Source organism: Lactuca virosa, chromosome 8, assembly GCF_052849685.1.
Source record: "Lactuca virosa cultivar CGN04683 chromosome 8, Lactuca_virosa_CGN04683_v6, whole genome shotgun sequence".
NCBI classification, from domain to species: domain Eukaryota; kingdom Viridiplantae; phylum Streptophyta; class Magnoliopsida; order Asterales; family Asteraceae; genus Lactuca; species Lactuca virosa.
Genome location: NC_136433.1, coordinates 14,686,081 through 14,708,319, shown reverse-complemented (window position 1 = coordinate 14,708,319; position 22,239 = coordinate 14,686,081). Strand labels below are relative to the sequence as shown.

Here is a 22,239-nt window from a genome sequence, read left to right as displayed (position 1 = left end):
TTTGAGATTCATTGAACTTTCAACGGCATGTTTAAATCTCGATATGCCCCTCTTGTTTGTGACTGGGATGCCGAGGATCACAAAGCGGGTGTGAATAACCATGCAAACTTACATGGTGCCCTCACATGTTACAGTCACCTATTCGATGTGTCGGTAAACCACACACGCTCCACCGAACTATGACAAACATTGAGTCACCCTTTGCTACCTTTGCTTAGAACCATTTAGTGTGCCGGTAAACCACACACGCTCCACTAACGTCTTCGCAAGGGCACAAAGTGTAATTTCATGGAATTGCATCAATTCACTTTTGCCTAAGTAACTAAGATTGGGAATTTTATGAAAACATTTAGTTACTTTTATATTTCATTATACTTATAATGGAAGGTTTTGTCCTATCCTACCCGTTCGGCTAACGACCCTCCACTAGTCAAGAGTGCGGTGGGTAAGAGTGGATACCCATTCAATCGCCATTTTATAGGCAATTTCCTTAAACACCCCCTATAGACTAGCTTCGTGAATGAGGCCTACTAACGGTAAGACTGACTTTTACTCATACATATATATAATGTTAGACTTTTAATGTTATATATAGTATAGGGTGTATTTTACACTTTGAAAATACTAGGTGGTCTAATTTAACAATTATACTTTTTAATTCAATTAAATTATAAACCAAAACTATAATGGATTTATTAAACCTCTCTTAATTATACTCCTTAATTAATTAATAAAACCATAAGGGTGTGATTTGAACTTTTCAAAACAAAACTAAGTTTTTAGAATTTAACATTCCTAAATTAAACTTTTAATCAACTTTTAAATTCCAAAACTTGAGGGCAAGTTTTGAAACATTTCAAAACATTAGGGTTTAGAATTTAAATATACATCAAAATTAAAATATTAATCAAAATTTAAATTCCAAAACTTGAGGGCAAGTTTTGAAACCTTTTTTCAAAACATTAGGGTTTCAACTATTTAAATTTCAAATCAACAAAACTTTTGGGTTCAAATTTAAACTATAAAACCTAAAGGGGAAAATATGAAACTTTTCATAACTACAAGGATCAAATAATCTAAATTAACATTTAATCACATAATTATCCATATTTGATTTATTTTAATGATTTCTTGCAAAACAATTTACCAATTTAATCAAAATAATTAATCAATTATCACATAAGGAAATAAATTTTTTATTAATTGATAAATATCTTTAATTAGATCAATAATACATAAAATTGGATTTATATTGATCTAACATGATAAGGTAACTATCCTTAAGCAAAAACAGCAAGAAATCCCGGATATAGCTCTATCTGACGCTCGAACTCGCCGAGTACCCCATGGACTCGCCGAGAAGGGCAACTCGCCGAGTCCACAGTGGGACTCGCCGAGTCCATCAAACAGAACCACAAAAACGAATTTTTTCAACATACAAGGCATCAATACAATAGAAACCAATCATGTCTCTGATACCACTGATGGGTTTTGGTCATAAAAACATCCTATGTGCTCATGCAAACCCTAAAGCTCGGATCTAGGTTTCTCTATTGTACATGCTTTGAATCCAAGACTATAAACCCTAATTCTAGTATATGAAATCAATATTAACATATAAATGGGTTTAAGATCATACCTTGATTGTTATATAGTAATAACAATCCAATTCCTCCTTGTATTGACTTTAGAAAGCTGAGAGTCACAAGTGTCACTCCTCTAATGGCTTACAAACACCAAGAGCAAATGGAGAAGATATAAGGAGAGAGGGGAGGTATCAAATTCGTCCCTAAGAAGCCTTGGGAAGGTCTCACACGAATTCATGAGCCAAGGGGTGTTTATATAGGTGTGCAGATAGGGTTTCAGTCATTATCCTTATCTAGTTGCTTGCTTACCAAGCAACCCATAAGATAATCCTTGAATCCTTATCATAGTCGAATTCTAAGGCCTTATCACCTTAAATTCATTCAACCTATCCTTAGGATAATCCTTACCCTATTTTGTAACTATCACATAATTACAATTCAGCCCCTCTAGTTTAATTAATTACATTTGATCACAAAATTAATTCTTAATTAATTATTGACCAACATTAATTAAACAAATATGATTTCTCCTTTAATATATTATTCTTATAACATATTAATAGATCATAATAACCTCTCTCTCTATTTATTTCTCCAATCAAGTTGCTATGGTGAAGGCAACCCAAAAGGACCATGCACAATCGGGTCAAGTGTATACCAAAATAGTTATGGACTTAGACACTAATCCAACAGCTTTTGCACCAGTTGCATGATTGGAAACTATCAGGCTAATTCTTGCTTTAGCAACAAAAGAAAATTGGCTTGTACATCACTTAGATGTCAAGTCTGCATTTTTAAATGTGGACCTCAAGGAGGAGGTATATGTCTCTTAGCCAATCGGATTCTCGGTCAAAGGAAAGGTGTAACATCCCAAAATTTCGAGTCCAAAAATTTTATTTTTAAATAAGTTATTACATAAAACCATCAGTATAAAAACATTCATAATAATATCTCATGTCAAAACCAAAGTGTCAATAATCAAAACATATTATCATAAAACCATATCATAGTGCAATCCCAAAGATCTCATGTGCGGAAAACATAGTGTGATGTGCTGCGATCAAGCCAACTCCTTTCCTTTGAAAATGAGTACCTGAAACCAAAACTGAAAACCGTAAGCAAGAAGCTTAGTGAGTTCCCCAACCTACCGCATACCATACATATCTATTGATCCATACATGCCATACATAATACTGAGCACATAACCACATACTGGGCTCCCGCCCGTTGCATTGGGCCTCGCCCGCTATCGGACCCCGTCCGTCACCAGGCCCCGCCTGGCTTCGAGCCCCGCTCGGTGTACAGATCTGTTTTCATTAGGCCCCGCCTGTCTACGGGCCCCGCCCGCTAACATATACTAGCATACAATCATATCACAACACATAACTAACGTACTCTACTGGATTACTGTACTAAGGCCTTGCCTATCTTGGGCCTCGCCCCTGTCCTACTACTGATGAATCATGGAACCCCGTCCACGCTCCTACTGACAGTGAGATACGGGCCCAGCCCACACTCACTATTTTCCTTACTTGGGCCTCGCCCCTGCTCTACTGCTAATGAGGTATGGAACACCATCCACACTCTGCTATTGGTGAGATACGGGATCTCGCCCACACTCACTTCCCTACCAGGCACATACATGTATCACACAGACAACAAGTATAACTATCATACAAACCATTCCTTGGGCACCCGCCCGCTAACATATGACCTTAGTCCCGAATATCATACTAGCATATTGTGCCTAGGGCTAACCCCCGGGTCTTCCTACTCACAACTACATGGGTCGGCATTGTGGCCATAGACCCATTCACACAAAGGGAAACTCACCTGCACTGCTGAACTTTGTTGATAACCCTCTGGCTGCTGTCCGACCACTCTCTGAACCGCTGCTCCGCTAGCTCCCCGAGCTACTATTATCAATATAACACTTAGTTCCAAACTGAACTCTAGAAGTCAAACTAAGTCAACTCCGATCAAAGTCAAAGTGCTAGTCAAAGTCAACCTTCCAGTTGACTCGACTCGCCGAGTCAACTCATAGACTCGCCGAGTTCCTAAACCCAGAAACTCTCCAGATACGACTCAACTCGTCGATTCACCCCAAGACTCGTCGAGTTCAACGATATCTAAGTCTCATCCTGTCCAACTCAGTAAGTTGCCACTCAACTCACTGATCTGCGTCTTAACCAGAAAAGATTGAGGTTCTGCGACCAGACTCGCCGACTCCAAGAACAGACTCGCCGAGTCCAAGGCAATCTTCAACAAACTCGCCGAGTTGTTCTTCCAACTCGCCGAGTCCGCGCTCATGCTCATAAAACTCGCCGAGTACACCCATGTGACTCACCGAGTCTCTTCAGATCTCAATCCATACAATGGCTTTTCGAGCCATGCAGGGGCTCCAATCCATAGATCCACTCTTCTACAGTCTATCCCCCACGTAAAGTTGCAAACTTTACGTGAAACCAAGGAGCTAAAGGCCCAAAACACTCTAGGGCTAGGGTTTAAGACAAAGGGGCTTCACCAACAACTTATTGACATCACAAGTCTAGATCTGAGGTAGCAACCTCAGATCTAGGCCTCTAACTCGACATAGATCTCAATCATGCCCAAAATGCCCCAAATCTCAAACATAAGATATATCTAATTGCAATAAAGCCAAAGCAACAACTTATTACCTCCAATATATGCTCCAACTGAAGTAGATCCCGAATCTACACCACTCCTTTGCAGCAAGCCTCTTGATCTTCAAGCCCCTTTCCACCAAAATCACTTATCTAGGCTCTAAATTGCTTCCAAGGGCTCTCACTCACGATTTGGGGTTTCTGGATCTCAAAAGGGGAGTAAAGAGGCTAGGTAAGGGATGTAATGTTCTTTAAATAGGGCACAATCCCCGGGATTAGGGTTTTTCTCGCCCAAACCAGACTCGCCGAGTCGGTCACTTACTCTATACCCCGGATCCCGCTCCGACTCGTCGAGTTCCTCCCTGGACTCGACGAGTTGACTCATAACTTAGAGTTTTTCCTTTCTTTTCTTGGTCTTTCTGATTCTGGGTGTTACAAAAGGAGAATATGGTATATCGTCTACATAAGGCACTGTAGGGATTAAGACAGGCGCCAAGAGCTTGGAATGTAAATTTGGATCAATCACTCAAAAGATTAGGATTCACCAGATGTGCACAAAAACAAGTTATATATAAGGTACATAAACCCAATCTAGTCCTCATTGTAGGTGTTTATGTGGATGACCTTATAGTTACTGGTTCAAGTGAAAGGGGAATCCTAGAGTTCAAGAAAAAAATGCAACAGGTGTTTGACATGAGTGATTTGGGATTGTTATCTTATTATTTGGGAATAGAAGTGTCTCAAAAGAAGAATGGAATAATGCTCACACAGAAGGGATATGCAGAAAAAAATTTAAAGGTAGCAGGGATGGAAGATTGAAATAGTTCTCTGTATCCAATGGAGGCCAAGCTAAAGCTAACAAAAGATGAAGATGGGGAACCTGTAAATGCAACAAACTATAGGAAATTTGTTGGAAGCCTAAGGTACTTGGTTCACACAAGACCCGATTTGAATTACAGCATTGGAGTAGTGAGCAAGTATATGCAGGATCCTAAACAAAGCCACTATGCAACCATAAAACATATCCTCAGATATGTGAAAGGAACAATCGAGTATGGACTAATTTATCACAGGGGCGGTGATGGTAAGCTTGTGGGCTATAGTGATAGTAGATATAGCAATGATTGGGAAGATGGGCGAGGAACCACAGGTGTAGCTTACTACTATTCAGGAAATTTGATAACCTGGACATCACAGAAACAACAAACAGTAGCCCTCAGCTCGTGTGAAGCTGAGTATATGGCTGCTACTGCAGCTGCATGTCAAGGGTTGTGGCTAAGGAACTTGTTTAGTGACTTGGTTGGACAGAAAGCACAAAAGATGAAGCTGTTTATAGACAATCAATCAGTTATTGCCCTTATAAGGAATCCTGTTTTCCATGGGAGGAGCAAGCACATAGATACAAAGTACCACTTCATTCGGATGTGTGTTGAAAAGGAACAGATTGAGGTGGAGCATGTAAGTGGAGACCAACAAAAGGCTGATGAATTGACAAAAGCAATGCCAAGGATAAAGTTTGTAGAAATGAGGGCACTTATTGGTGTTAAGGATTTGAAGAAGAAAGTCAACATTAAGGGGGAGAAATGTTAGTCAATGTTGACCAAGCAATCAGGAGAATAAAAGGGCACGTGGGAGTGTTGCCCAGCAAAAGATACGTTGCTATTTTTCTGTTTTTTAGTTGTATTTAGCCTATTTAAAGTTTCATTGTTTTAGTTGTTAAGTAGAAGTAACATTTTCTAGTTTCATTCATTCAATAAAGGCAATCATTAGGCTATCTTTACTCTGTCATATTTTCTCTTATTCTTGCTTCATCACAAACAGGGAAATCCATATTTATTGCAAAATAGAATCTTAGGATTTAGAGAAAAGCAGGAATCGAGAGCTGTTTACAGGAATAAGAAAGAGGAAAGAAAAGTAGGTGGTTGTCGGTATAGAGCTTCAAGATGAAAGAAATCACCATGTTCTTATTTTTGGGCTACTAAAAAGTAGACAAGATTAAACATCATCGTGGATATAACTTCAAGCAATGTGTTACTCAATGAACAGACAAACCCCATTTTGTTCTTATTTTTGCAAGTGGGTTTCCTTGTGAGAGAGAGAGAGAGAGAGAGATAGAGAGAGAGAGAGAGAGAGAGATCTACAAACTAGAAAATGGAAATCATATGTGTGTAATGGAAATCATATGGGTGTCTTGAAACGTGATTTCATTTCTTTGTGAAATTTATTATTTAAATTAGAAGCTTAAATCGGTCATTTGAGAATTTGATTTTTTTAATGATAAGAGAGAGAGAGAGAGAGAGAGTATTTTCTTTTTTCTTTTATTTTTAATTCTTTTTAATTGTTGTAATAAAAGAAAATTAAAATATTAAATAATCGGGGCAAAATCGTCTTTATAAAAAAGTTCAAACAAAATCGAACCAAACTCGCAACAAAATGAAAAGTTTTGACCTTTGGTGCTAGTCCAAACTTTTTTGGACCAAAATGACAATTTTCAGTTAACCACATGGATCATTTGTTTAGTTTTGTCTTTTTTTTTTTATTCTTAAATCATGTCTATGGCCCACAGTTGCAATGTGAGGTTTTCATTTTTTTTATTCTTAAATCATGTCTATGGCCCAGAGTTGCAATGTGAGGTTTTCATTTTTTTATTCTTAAATCATGTCTATGGCCAATTGCAATGTGAGGTTTTCACTTTTTTTTCCTTAAATCATAGTTCCGCCCTAGAAATCAGTAGTAAAGTTCTTTATTTTAAACTATATAACGTTGCGAGCCTGGAAAGAATGGATTCCTCACAAGTAACAAATAAAATCCGTGAGTCTTTAGCGTATACCGTTACGTCTTGGGGCTAACTTCAACGTGAAGAAATTATTAAAGGACGACAATTATTTGTTTTGAAGCTTTTAGTTACCTCCTTTTCACATACTACGTATTTTTTTTAGGTTCATGTAGTGGCAGGAATTATTTATAACAGAATTCACATGGCTATGGTACAAAAAGTCCAAAAGACTTTCATGTGACCTTGGGTCCTACTAGCTTGACACTCTTTAAATGCCAAATTATGTTTATTGTATTAAAAGATCTTGATTTTTTTTTATCAATCTTTAACATAAATATTATGTTTTCTCTAACATAAAACAATAATTAAAAATTTTAGTCAATGATGATATATTCATAATGTTATTCGCACTAGATATTTGTTTACCATTAGAACATCAAAAGTCCTAAAATTTCATCACTATTACGTTTTCAATATTAAAAAAATGTTTTCAATAGTTGGTTTTAAGTTCATCCGTAATAAAACTTTCATGTTGTCATGCACATCATGGGCATCACTCATGTTAACATCAATATGCAACTCATGCATACTTGTGAAGAAAAAGAGTTCATCATTATATATAATGGACCACGAAATAAATCGGATTATATGTTGATACATAATTAAATCAAAAACTTTATATAGGTTACCTCATCAAACCGGGTTCTTGTTTTTCAAATACCGAAGCAGTCATTCTACCATCTCTACTCTAACAGACTAAGGGCATAGCCATGTCTGTGTGAACATCCACCTTTTTTTATCCTATTTCAATAGGGTTCGTAGTACCACTAGACCATATTATTGTTATTGTAGCATCTTCAAACATATAATTTCTTTTGTAAATGATGATGTATCACAAGCTTAAAAAAACGAAAAATAGACTCAAACTTATAACAACCTAAAACTAAAATCATAGTATCAGGTAATGGTTAATTAATGCAAGAGCATTACTTGTAAAATGTGCAACATCACTGATCTGGATCCGAACCGAACTTTGGACAGGGCCCCCGATTTCCTGACCCGAAAACCCATCCATACAAGTATTCTCGTCGGTCAGGGCTGAGCTAATCCATGTCTGAACATTGCTCATGTGCAAGAGGAACTCCCGACCTTTGACCCGATCCACGCTATTGAGTTCACGGATCGAATTTCTGACCCGGTCCAAACTGTCATTAACTTCCTCCAAGCAATCTCCCACAGCGGAACGCTCATTCTACCATCTCTACTCTAACAGACTAAGGGCATAGCCATGTCTGTGTGAACATCCACCTTTTTTTATCCTATTTCAATAGGGTTCGTAGTACCACTAGACCATATTATTGTTATTGTAGCATCTTCAAACATATAATTTCTTTTGTAAATGATGATGTATCACAAGCTTAAAAAAACGAAAAATAGACTCAAACTTATAACAACCTAAAACTAAAATCATAGTATCAGGTAATGGTTAATTAATGCAAGAGCATTACTTGTAAAATGTGCAACATCACTGATCTGGATCCGAACCGAACTTTGGACAGGGCCCCCGATTTCCTGACCCGAAAACCCATCCATACAAGTATTCTCGTCGGTCAGGGCTGAGCTAATCCATGTCTGAACATTGCTCATGTGCAAGAGGAACTCCCGACCTTTGACCCGATCCACGCTATTGAGTTCACGGATCGAATTTCTGACCCGGTCCAAACTGTCATTAACTTCCTCCAAGCAATCTCCCACAGCGGAACGCTCATTCTACCATCTCTACTCTAACAGACTAAGGGCATAGCCATGTCTGTGTGAACATCCACCTTTTTTTATCCTATTTCAATAGGGTTCGTAGTACCACTAGACCATATTATTGTTATTGTAGCATCTTCAAACATATAATTTCTTTTGTAAATGATGATGTATCACAAGCTTAAAAAAACGAAAAATAGACTCAAACTTATAACAACCTAAAACTAAAATCATAGTATCAGGTAATGGTTAATTAATGCAAGAGCATTACTTGTAAAATGTGCAACATCACTGATCTGGATCCGAACCGAACTTTGGACAGGGCCCCCGATTTCCTGACCCGAAAACCCATCCATACAAGTATTCTCGTCGGTCAGGGCTGAGCTAATCCATGTCTGAACATTGCTCATGTGCAAGAGGAACTCCCGACCTTTGATCCGATCCACGCTATTGAGTTCACGGATCGAATTTCTGACCCGGTCCAAACTGTCATTAACTTCCTCCAAGCAATCTCCCACAGCGGAACGCTCATTCTACCATCTCTACTCTAACAGACTAAGGGCATAGCCATGTCTGTGTGAACATCCACCTTTTTTTATCCTATTTCAATAGGGTTCGTAGTACCACTAGACCATATTATTGTTATTGTAGCATCTTCAAACATATAATTTCTTTTGTAAATGATGATGTATCACAAGCTTAAAAAAACGAAAAATAGACTCAAACTTATAACAACCTAAAACTAAAATCATAGTATCAGGTAATGGTTAATTAATGCAAGAGCATTACTTGTAAAATGTGCAACATCACTGATCTGGATCCGAACCGAACTTTGGACAGGGCCCCCGATTTCCTGACCCGAAAACCCATCCATACAAGTATTCTCGTCGGTCAGGGCTGAGCTAATCCATGTCTGAACATTGCTCATGTGCAAGAGGAACTCCCGACCTTTGACCCGATCCACGCTATTGAGTTCACGGATCGAATTTCTGACCCGGTCCAAACTGTCATTAACTTCCTCCAAGCAATCTCCCACAGCGGAACGCTCATTCTACCATCTCTACTCTAACAGACTAAGGGCATAGCCATGTCTGTGTGAACATCCACCTTTTTTTATCCTATTTCAATAGGGTTCGTAGTACCACTAGACCATATTATTGTTATTGTAGCATCTTCAAACATATAATTTCTTTTGTAAATGATGATGTATCACAAGCTTAAAAAAACGAAAAATAGACTCAAACTTATAACAACCTAAAACTAAAATCATAGTATCAGGTAATGGTTAATTAATGCAAGAGCATTACTTGTAAAATGTGCAACATCACTGATCTGGATCCGAACCGAACTTTGGACAGGGCCCCCGATTTCCTGACCCGAAAACCCATCCATACAAGTATTCTCGTCGGTCAGGGCTGAGCTAATCCATGTCTGAACATTGCTCATGTGCAAGAGGAACTCCCGACCTTTGACCCGATCCACGCTATTGAGTTCACGGATCGAATTTCTGACCCGGTCCAAACTGTCATTAACTTCCTCCAAGCAATCTCCCACAGCGGAACGCTCATTCTACCATCTCTACTCTAACAGACTAAGGGCATAGCCATGTCTGTGTGAACATCCACCTTTTTTTATCCTATTTCAATAGGGTTCGTAGTACCACTAGACCATATTATTGTTATTGTAGCATCTTCAAACATATAATTTCTTTTGTAAATGATGATGTATCACAAGCTTAAAAAAACGAAAAATAGACTCAAACTTATAACAACCTAAAACTAAAATCATAGTATCAGGTAATGGTTAATTAATGCAAGAGCATTACTTGTAAAATGTGCAACATCACTGATCTGGATCCGAACCGAACTTTGGACAGGGCCCCCGATTTCCTGACCCGAAAACCCATCCATACAAGTATTCTCGTCGGTCAGGGCTGAGCTAATCCATGTCTGAACATTGCTCATGTGCAAGAGGAACTCCCGACCTTTGACCCGATCCACGCTATTGAGTTCACGGATCGAATTTCTGACCCGGTCCAAACTGTCATTAACTTCCTCCAAGCAATCTCCCACAGCGGAACGCTCATTCTACCATCTCTACTCTAACAGACTAAGGGCATAGCCATGTCTGTGTGAACATCCACCTTTTTTTATCCTATTTCAATAGGGTTCGTAGTACCACTAGACCATATTATTGTTATTGTAGCATCTTCAAACATATAATTTCTTTTGTAAATGATGATGTATCACAAGCTTAAAAAAACGAAAAATAGACTCAAACTTATAACAACCTAAAACTAAAATCATAGTATCAGGTAATGGTTAATTAATGCAAGAGCATTACTTGTAAAATGTGCAACATCACTGATCTGGATCCGAACCGAACTTTGGACAGGGCCCCCGATTTCCTGACCCGAAAACCCATCCATACAAGTATTCTCGTCGGTCAGGGCTGAGCTAATCCATGTCTGAACATTGCTCATGTGCAAGAGGAACTCCCGACCTTTGACCCGATCCACGCTATTGAGTTCACGGATCGAATTTCTGACCCGGTCCAAACTGTCATTAACTTCCTCCAAGCAATCTCCCACAGCGGAACGCTCATTCTACCATCTCTACTCTAACAGACTAAGGGCATAGCCATGTCTGTGTGAACATCCACCTTTTTTTATCCTATTTCAATAGGGTTCGTAGTACCACTAGACCATATTATTGTTATTGTAGCATCTTCAAACATATAATTTCTTTTGTAAATGATGATGTATCACAAGCTTAAAAAAACGAAAAATAGACTCAAACTTATAACAACCTAAAACTAAAATCATAGTATCAGGTAATGGTTAATTAATGCAAGAGCATTACTTGTAAAATGTGCAACATCACTGATCTGGATCCGAACCGAACTTTGGACAGGGCCCCCGATTTCCTGACCCGAAAACCCATCCATACAAGTATTCTCGTCGGTCAGGGCTGAGCTAATCCATGTCTGAACATTGCTCATGTGCAAGAGGAACTCCCGACCTTTGACCCGATCCACGCTATTGAGTTCACGGATCGAATTTCTGACCCGGTCCAAACTGTCATTAACTTCCTCCAAGCAATCTCCCACAGCGGAACGCTCACGGGAGTTCAACCATTTAGATTCCGTCAGCTTCTGGAGGAAAGATTGGGCCGATTCAGACTGGTTTAGGGTTACGTTCAACGCAAACCGAGTCAACTCAGCCGGGTTGTGTTTGATAGTTTCTGCGTAGGGAGAAAGAGACTGGACGCATAAACGAGGGTAGGTGGTGGCTGTGCAAGAAGAAGTAATGTAGTCGGCGGTGATAGTTCCGGCGAGGAAGAGGACAGCGAGAATGAAAAGTGTGAGTGTGAGGTTTGCCATGTTTGGTGGGGGTGAAGATGGGAGAGGGTGTATTTATAGGAGTATATATTCTCTTTATAGTTGAACCGTTTGCGGTTAAATGGTATGATTGTATTTTTCATAAAATATAAAAATCTATTTCTAGAGTAAAATTTTATTTTTATGGAGTGAAAAATGTATAAAAACAATTAAAATAGTTATTAGGTAATACATTTTAAATATGAGATAAGCACGAAAAGCTCTATTGTTTTGCCACGAAATTTACCGAACTTCATGTTTTTTGTTTTGTTTTTGATGCAAATCAACAAAAAAAAAATGTTTAAGATCTACGTAAACAAAAAAATTACAACCAAAATGCAATTGGTGCCATAGTTCTTTGAACTTCTTCCCTTTTATTAAAACCCTCACACAAGTCAAGTACACTTATTTAACTATTTTTGTAATTTTTTTTTTTTTTTCAATTAATCATGATGGTTCAAAAGCCCATTTATATTTTTCAAGACCCATGGCCCATGACTACCAAACCCTTAGATCTTATGTGCCAGATTCAAAAACCGAATATATTAATTTGATCACGAGTGGTTTGGATTTTTGCAAGGTGGGTAAACGGCTTTTCAGGCTCACATATCTGATCCTATTAGTATTATATAACCGGAATAAAACTGGATAAAAGGTCATTCTGTTGCGCAACTTTTGACGCATTTACTACACTTCATTTATTTTAGTGTGTATAATTTAACAAAACTTGCATGGTAGTTTGGAACTGGGTCAAAAAAAAGATTTTGGTATTTTTTATTCACTTGGTGTTTCTCGACCATCCGGATTGTTTAAGGACACCTAGGAAGCCTCCAAATTTTTGTATCGATAATTTCAAAAGGTGATGAATCAAAACAACATTTTCTACTACATTAAACATCGGATTTTGTATAGGTTTTGAACTGATTTTGATCACCGTATTAGTAGCAGGTTTTGGACTAGTTTTTATCAAAATACCCGATAATTATTTTGCAATGAAATATAGACATAAATCATAATGATTAGTACAAATATGCTGATCATACATGATATAACTCTTTACTCCTCCATCCATTAAACTATATCCTAGTGACTTGCTCCGTTAATACATTATTTGTGTTTGAGGAAAAGAAAGCTTTGGTTTACTTTTTTTTTTTTTTTTTTTTGCCCTGTTAAAAAAAGGAAAGGAAAGGATCCCAGAGAAAACCAAAAGTTGAGATTTATTTATTTGGTACTGAACTAATGAAAAAAAAAAAAAAAGAAAGAATGTGTACAAGAGAAGATGGTTTAATTTAAAAGAAAATTAGGGAGGATACAATTTAGGATTTTTCTAGGAGTTGAATCAAAGGGGTTAATTCCTATGAATGAATGATGTAGAAAATTATTAATTCCTATGATATGATCTCATAATTAAGTTATTGTGATCGTTTTGACTCTTGAGAGGTGGTGGAACTGGAATATATGCAAGAAATGGAATATGAATGAAGAACAAGTAAAGCATTCAGCCCAGGAATTAAGCAGGTAGCAGCAGCAGCTAAATGGAAGCAGTGATATGATATGATATGATTGATTAGGTAGGTTGTCATGGTACTGCTGGTTTATTAGAACTGTCTATCGAGTCTTGAGCACTCTTTACAAGCATGTCGTAATTGATAGAAGCCAGCTGAGACAGGTTCTGATCGATCATAAAAAAAAAACAAAAAAAATAATAATTATATATAATATGTGTTTGATTGATGATCTCTCGCTCTCTCTCTCTCTCTCTCTCTCTCTATATATATATATATATATATATAGAGAGAGAGAGAGAGAGAGAGAGAAAGTGTTGGTTATTATACCTTAAATGAGAAATTACTGAATGAGTAATTGACATTGAGAGTTGAAGCACCAAATTCTGCCAGGTTACCACATTCATCACCCTGCTTAATCAAACAACCAAATGATCAAGGATTACAAAAGAAACCAGGTATAAGTAAAGATATATATATATATACATATATATATATATATATATATATATAGTGTGTGTGTGTGTGTGTGTGTGAAAAAGGATGCATATTAGTATTAATTACCTCTTCCTCTAGCATATTGCCGAAAGAGCTATCACCACATGTGCTGCCTGTATCAGACATATCATCAAAGTCGCTGCCTCCATCAACATGCTCATCTTCTGGATTCCAAATATACCGGCTCATGAAATAACTCGTGTCCAGAGTCTCAGCAGATGGTATGAAGGTCGCCTGAAACAACTCCACGCTTCTCTTATAATTTATGTTTTTTTTTTTTTAAAGTAAGAAAAAAAAAAGATGAAATTACCTTCTGCCTTGCAAGTGTGTCCCAGTGGATATTCTTAAAGAAATGGTGCGTCTTTACCTGTTTGTTTATCATAAATAAACAAATCACACACATTATGAATCAATTAACTTCCTACCTGATACCTCTTTGCCTTTTCTTTTTTTATTGTTTGATATATAGATATACCTTTAATAATGGAGAGAGAAAATGTTACCTGTACAGCCCCTATGGCACCAAGGCGTTGAGCTGGATTTTCAGTCAGCAACCTGAAATAAACAAAATTATAAATATGTGATGATTGAATTGATTGATAAACAACTAGAAACTTACTTATTAATCAGATCATATGCTTCATAGCTCATCTCCTCAGGGATCTTTGGCCATGGTATATCTCTGTTCATAATGTTGGCAAAAACTTGCTGCCACCAGTTTGGAAAAATAATAACAAAGTACATTACCTTTCTATGCAAATGCAATCTACCCTCCCTCCTCAACAAAGCATCAGAAGAAGATTTTGATTTTACCTGTGGAGATTCTGCATTGAACGGAGGTATCCCTACAAGTAGCTCAAAAAGAATAACACCAACAGACCACCAATCAGCTGTTGCACCTACAACAAACCAAACCAAAGGAATTAAGTGCTACAACTTTCAACTTCATATATTAAAAGCAATAAGCAGAAAGACATTTGAAAAATAAAATAAATTTCCAACCATGTCCCACGCCTAGAAGTATCTCAGGAGCCAGATAGTCGGGAGTCCCAACAACCGACTGTTTTTGACGTTCTCTTCCTGGTGTAGCAGCAACATCATTTTCCCCATAAATAGAGGTCCTGTTTTCTGATACCCCCCCTGATAAGTCCTCTGTACTGTTGATCAGACCTACCTTCGATAGCCCAAAATCTGACAGCTGTAACAAATAATCATTTTATAAGTAATTCATTTTTTTTAATATATAGAAAGAAAAAAAAAAAAAAAAAAAGATATTTACCTTGATATGGCCATCTGGACCAATCAACAAATTGTCTGGCTTCAGGTCTCGGTGAATGATATTCAAAGAATGTAAATACTCCAGTGCAAGAACCTAAAAGCATCCAAAAAAATATGAAGTTGGAGAAAAGAAGACCAAATTGCCTGTAAAAGCAATCTACTTTACTCTCTTTTCAATACCAATATGAATGAAGATCTACTTAGTGTTTACCCATAAGAGTCGAAAACAAAGTACATTTGTTATACCAGAAAAGAAAGGAAAAAAACTTACAAGTTCTGCAATATAGACACGTGCCATGTCCTCTTCTAAACAGCCTAGAGTTCTCAGCAAAGAGAAAAGATCTCCTCCATTTAAAAACTCCATTACCAGATATAGATTTTCTTTGCATGTGAATGAGTAGAAAAACCGAACCTAAGTCAAAACAACTTAATTAATGAAGTCAAGTTACACAAACACAGTTGTTGAACCAAAATACTTTTTTTGATTTTCTTCTCACCACAAAAGGATTTCGAACTGATATCAGTATATCGCGTTCAGCCAAAATACTTTCAACCGCATTTTTACGAATCATATCAGCCTTCTTCAAAACCTGCAATACTTTTTCCAAAATAACTTCTTTTAGTAAGTAAACACTGACTAAGGGAGGGACTCTGCTTCTTTTTTGGACATAATGAGTTAGGCACTTATAGTTATTTTTTTTTTTTTTTTTTACTTAATTATCTGGACAGAATTTACTTCAGCCCTTACCTTTATGGCAAATACATCACCGGTTGCCCTTTTTTTGGCTAGAAAAACTCGTCCAAATGCACCCCTGCTGATTGGTTTTATAATTTCAAAATCTTCAATTGATGTCCTATCTTTAGAGAATGTATTCACAGGGCTGGCACGTAGACTACTACGAGCTGTCTCATCTTCTACTGAACTATCTTCATTCGCCAAGTTACTTGATGATTCTATCTTATCATCCTCTATCTGCCCACAAAGAACTACATACTTCTCCCTGTATTTTTTGAACAAAAAAAAAACTTGAGTAATAGTTTTTTATTATATAGAATAAATAAGTATTATGATTGGTTGGTTGGTTAGTTCACTCACTGTAATAGTTTCTCTATACGTCTACCGAATGTTTCGACAACAAGGGCATCCACCTTTCTGTCCTGGATAGCATATTTGAGGTCTGTTAAACGATCAAGCATGATCTCCAGGGCACTGTAGTCATTAGTGTTGATACTGGCCACAGATCGAGAAATTTCCAGTAGCTTATTTATCTGTCATTAACTCCAATAATGTCAAAACAATATCAATATGGAAATTGGTGCAGGAAGAAAGCAAGTGGGGATGTTTCATGTGAGACTAATTGCTACCTGCTGCCAGTTTTCATGCTCAGATGTCTTCCTTTCACTCAAGAACACCTCAATCTGGCTGGCTCTCGGTGTTAGTAAAGGTGATCTAGGAGTCAAGCTTCCACCTGATGAGGCTTTGTAACATGATGATGTGACAGGTGTCAAGTTTCCACGTGTTTCACTATTCATGTCTGGTAAACTTTGCAGGTTGTCCATCACATAAGGAGCATCAACTCCATGGACACATTCGAGTATCTCTTCAGAGCATCGACAAGACAAACGGTGAGTTTTGGGTGATGATTCATCAGAATCTTCTGGTGTACTGGATAAAGATACTCTCCCAACATCTGGACATCCAACAGCAATATCTGCACTTTTGGGTGTGCATGAATCAATGATCCTTTCAAGAGTTTCTGAAACTCTACAGAGTCTTTCATTGACTGTTAAACCTTTTAAGTCACATCGATCAGCAATGGTGCATATTCTAGAATGTTCTTCCACATGTACAGTGGGTATTTCAACTTCACATATACGACAAATCAATGAACTCTCATAAGCTGCATGATGTTGACTTACAGAAACCCCGGATGACACTCTTGTTAGATTTGATGGTGTCTCCAAGTTCTCAGGAGGGCAGATTGGTATTTCAATATTCAAAACATGGTCATCTTTAGGTTCTAATTGGTCAGAGTCTTCTTTTGTCGGGGTGTCAATCTCATCTAGGTCTTTCAGATTCTTTATGGATGGAAATTTCTTCCAAGATGACATTCTGTAGCTACTCGCGGATGAAGCAACACTTTTTGCAGTATCAACCTCCACATTGTCAATTTCTCCATCTAAAATCATTTTTGCTTTAATTTGTTCCTCATTCCCTTCATGGGCATTTTTGGTAATTTGTGTTTCGGTGACTTCAGATTCTTCTAATGAGCTACTGAAGTTTTGGTATGTAGACTCTATAACTTTTTGATAGACACCAAGATCGCTTAGCTGGTGAAGACCTAAAATATGGTGGCCTTCTTCATAACCACACTCTTTATGGAACTGAACAAGCCGAGTGCATCGTGTAAGTATAAATAGAAGACGGGTATGCACTTGTTTGAGGATACCAGTGGATAAATCCTGGCGCCTATCATCTAAAATCTGAACAATGTTTTCACATTTCAGCCAAAATTCATTGGATGTCATTTTTGCACACTTTCTTGCTATAATTAACAAGTCTTCCAAATTTTCTTGCCATTCGGGGTGAGATACTGATGTTTCTTCAAGAATGCCTACCAGATCTCCAGCAAAGATTCCCAGATCAGCATTGACTTCTTCCTTTAATTTATCAAACTTTCCCCTGAGCATCACCAGAATCTCCTGAACTTGATATATATTGCAATGGCATGGAGCAAACAGGTTAAGGGTGAACAAATTAATGTGAACATTAGAAGAACATCAACTATGAGAACAAGGAAATACCTCCACACGCCCAAATCCACGAGATTTCCAGAAAGGTAGAGGCCTTACTCCTTTGGCACTGAGCTCGTGAGAGAAACTTTTGATATCTGCAACTCTCTTCTTACGACCACTTGTAGCACGCAGTATGGCCTGAAATCTTGGAGATTGCAGCTCCTTGGAAAGAGATGCATTACCCTGCAACCACTCACAATATGAGCCACATATTGCTTCAATGAAGAAGAAAGTTGGGAAATACATAGAAGATGAGACATGGGCAAATCAAGCCTATCAGCCTCAGCAATAACCTATCTAGTATAAAGCAGATTACCTCCAGTCCACCAATGGCTGGTGGAAGGACGCGCAAGGATTTAGATTGACTCCATGATACCTTCTTGCCTAGCAAAGACAAAAATCACTAAAAATGTCAAAATGGAAGATCAAACTTCAATACTCCGCTCAAATGTTTACCAATTTAAATACTTATATGGAAGCTTGAAATAGTAGATGGAGGACCCGAATATTATATCTAGTTTTGATAGTAACATTGCGCATAAATGTTTTGATAGTAACACTCAAATAATTCTAGATTGCAGTTAATTCTACTACCTGCACTAGGCTGAAGCAGGACTATTACTCTAAGAACTAACGAATCTAATAATCTTTGTCATGGATAATCGCATTTATGGCATTATATTAGTCCTTTTTTCTAAACTACATACGAGTACTATATCCAAATCCCCAACTCAAAATGAACAATCTGATATATTAACGGGAGAGCAAAGGATTACGTAACCTGGATCAGTGATTCTAGGAAATTGTTTTGTGTGTACTTCACGAGGAGGAGGAGGAGTTGAAGTCTTATCTTTATTACTTATACCCAATTTTGAGGGGGTAGCAGACGGAGAAACGACCCTAAGAGGCGAAGGAACAGAACAAGTGCGAATGTGGTTTAGGCCAAGGGAGGAAGCATGGAGTATGTAATCCTCCTCCAACTGACGATCGTAATTCACATCATCTTTGCTATCACCGTCACCATCACCGTCACCTTCACCGTCGTCACTGCACTCTCCTTCGTTGTTTTCCGCCATTGCAGCCATGCTCTGGCTCTGACGGATCGGGATCGGAGGTATTTTCCTCAATTTAACGATTGAATGGGAGGTTTGACAATTCTGATGAAGGTTTCTATAGACATGATCGATGGAATTGTATGCGGTTTGTTCGGATTCTGACGAAGGTGGTGGAATTGACATTAGAGATAATGTTGTTTGTTCACGGCATTTTCCGAGTGTGATCTCTAGTATTTTATACAGAGAAACATAATGGATCGAAGATGATGATTTCCAGGTTTTTCAGAGTAGAATTTGGATCACAATTTTGTTCATTTCGTCAGGGAAGAACACGGAGAGGTATTCACGCGAAAGGAAGAATGAATAGATGCAAAATAGGATCGGAACGCAACATTGTGCATGAAGTTATGAAAAAAAATCAAACTAAATAAAATGTTGAATATAAATATTAAGACATATCAATTAGAATAAATGCATAAAATTTACGTAATTTAGATCAATTTCATTTTGGATATACTCTTTTACTGCACAATAATTACATATTTTAATGTTCATCCATTTCGAGCAACTAGTTTTCATTATTTCATGCAAATTAAAACATATGCTAAGGTTTGATTATTGTCATGTTCAAAATGGTTAATGTCATTAAATAGTACTTGACTTTTTAACAAAAAGTATCTTAAAACAATAAAACCAGGGGCGGACGTTATAAGTAGAGGGGCCGAAACTAAAACATCATAAAATTCGTATAATTCTCTAGTTAGCTAAGAAAACGACAAAGTAATTATTTTGAACTTAGTAAAATGCTTTACAAAAAAGTTAATTATACTTACTAACAAGCAATAATAAGGGATGATGAATATGTTAGACGTATTCAGTATTCTTCAATATTCAATATAGTTCAATATATATGGAATAAAATAAGATTGATGTCTTAGTTATAATTAATAAGTTACTACAATAACAAGTAAATTTTTTTCTCGATAACACAAATAAACATCCAAATAATAAATATTTAAAAGTTGGCAGGAGACCTTTTATCTTTTCAGAATTTACAGACTTCTTTTTCTTATCTCCCATCTCTCTTAATCACTAGTGAGAGAAAATAAAGAAATAGATAAAAAAGAATTATCGGTGAGAGAAAGAGTGCACGTACAAGTTCAAAGAGGAGATTGAGAGACTGCACGGAGGTCGCCGGTCGGAGATGGTGAGCAGCACGGAAAAGGGCGGACCACATATAGAGAGACTGCACAGAGGTGAACAGCAAGTGCGAAGAACAGAGAGAGCGTGCACGGAGGTCACTAGTTCAGTGAACAAAGGAGGTGAGCACTTAGGTGTTGTTTGTTTTTTCTGAGGCAAAATGTCTGCAGTCTGCGGACCACATCTGTAGACCTCTGCAGTAGAAGAGGTGGACCAAACGTCTGCAGTCTGAAAAAAGAAGACTGTTTGTTTTTTTTAACATCTGCGGGCTACTAAAATAAACTGAAATCTAAATAAACTGATTTTTTTAAACTTCAAAGTGGTTTTTTAATATTTTTATAACTTTGTTATAAATAATTAACGAATATAAATCAACTTTTATCTATTATTGTATAAAAAATAAAAATAAAAATAAAAATGGTATGAATTAACGTATATATTTGATAAAAACCGACAACTTTGGTTGCAAAGTTATAACTAAACATTATAATTAGTGATCAAAGAATTTGATACATAAATAGATGGAAATAAACTTCGATTTTTTCAATTAAATCCATTAAAAACAAACCATAAATATTTTCTCGAAAAATCGACGATACTGTATTAAATAATGTTTTATAAAATTTGGCAAAAAAATATAAGAATATATTATGATTTTTTTTCATATTTATATAAACAATTTCAAGGACTATTATTGTAATAAATCTTTATTTATAAATTTGTCAAAAATATCATGTTTGGTATCGTCGAACGTTTTTTTTTAAGTTTTGTAATTTTTTTTTTCAAATTGTTTATCATTAATAAAGTTGGAAAAAATATAAATTAAAAAAAAACTTAAAAAAAATAAAGATATATATGTTTTTTTAGGCTAGAAGATGTCCGAAGATGTTAGAAGACTCTGGTCCACATCTGCGCCAAGAAGAGGGCGCGCATACATTTTTAGGTCTGCAGTCTTCAAAAAAACAAACAGTCTGCGAAGGCTAATGTCTGCGCGTGGTCTGCGCGGCGCAGATAGAAGAGGCCACGCAGATCTGCAGACAAAAAACAAACACTACCTTAGTCGTCAAAGGCATCCACTGGTGAGATCTGGTGAGATCTGAAGGTTCTTTTTCCAGTGGGAGAGATAACTTTTCAGAGTTTTGTATTTCTACAAGATTACATGAATAAATTGTACATTATATTTTTATAGAACTCAATATCCTATATTTTTACTAGGATTGCTCTTGATTCTTTCTGTAATTCTTGAATTTTTGTTAGTTATTGATTTAGTTCCTAATTTATTTGATTTCCTTGGATGCATTTTATGCACCTCAGGGGCCATGAGGTTAATTTTTAAATTTTTGGATTTAATTACATGTATACAACTTGTATAGTGATATTAGTAAGGCAAAAAGCGGGGTGGCCATGGCCCCTCCTGGCCCTATACAGGATCCAACACTACTTAAAACCAAATGCTTTTTTTGACAATGAGCTTATACAGCTACCCAAAGTAAAGGTTTACAACATAGTGTATTTATACAAGAAACAAAACCTCTTTATTTGTAACACCGTACTATTCGAGCTAAACCATAGTCTATGATTATGTTAAACACCCTAATGTCAAGCTTAATCCATTGCTAAACAAATAGTGTCTATGTTTATGTTAAACGCCCTTATCTTTTACGATTAATTATAGTTTAACGTCAAGCATAAATTCCTAATCCATGACTAAACAAATAGTGTCTATGTTTATGTTAAACACCCTTATCTTTGACTATTAGTTACTACTATAGTTTAATGTCAAGCCTA

At 36.9% G+C, this 22,239-nt stretch overlaps 1 protein-coding gene and 2 pseudogenes across 1 annotated transcript; 1 reads left to right on the top strand and 2 right to left on the bottom strand.

Moving 5' to 3' along the window:
• The first annotated feature begins 5,047 nt into the window (after window positions 1-5,047).
• On the top strand, window positions 5,048-5,800 carry LOC145130111 (secreted RxLR effector protein 161 pseudogene; annotated as a pseudogene).
• Window positions 5,801-9,251: 3,451 nt separating this feature from the next.
• On the bottom strand, window positions 9,252-12,205 carry LOC145134701 (21 kDa protein pseudogene; annotated as a pseudogene).
• Window positions 12,206-13,277: 1,072 nt separating this feature from the next.
• On the bottom strand, window positions 13,278-19,585 carry LOC145132195 (putative serine/threonine protein kinase IRE). The gene is made up of 17 exons (XM_079066900.1): window positions 18,978-19,585; window positions 18,513-18,580; window positions 18,206-18,379; window positions 16,766-18,103; window positions 16,497-16,669; window positions 16,149-16,401; window positions 15,898-15,990; window positions 15,672-15,812; window positions 15,402-15,494; window positions 15,125-15,320; window positions 14,936-15,021; window positions 14,742-14,830; window positions 14,626-14,677; window positions 14,433-14,489; window positions 14,189-14,356; window positions 13,955-14,035; window positions 13,278-13,791 (listed from the first exon to the last, which is right to left on the bottom strand). Exons 1-17 carry the CDS (start codon window positions 19,432-19,434, stop codon window positions 13,699-13,701), a joined length of 3,612 nt encoding a protein of 1,203 aa, XP_078923026.1. The 5' UTR covers window positions 19,435-19,585; the 3' UTR covers window positions 13,278-13,698.
• Window positions 19,586-22,239: the final 2,654 nt, after the last annotated feature.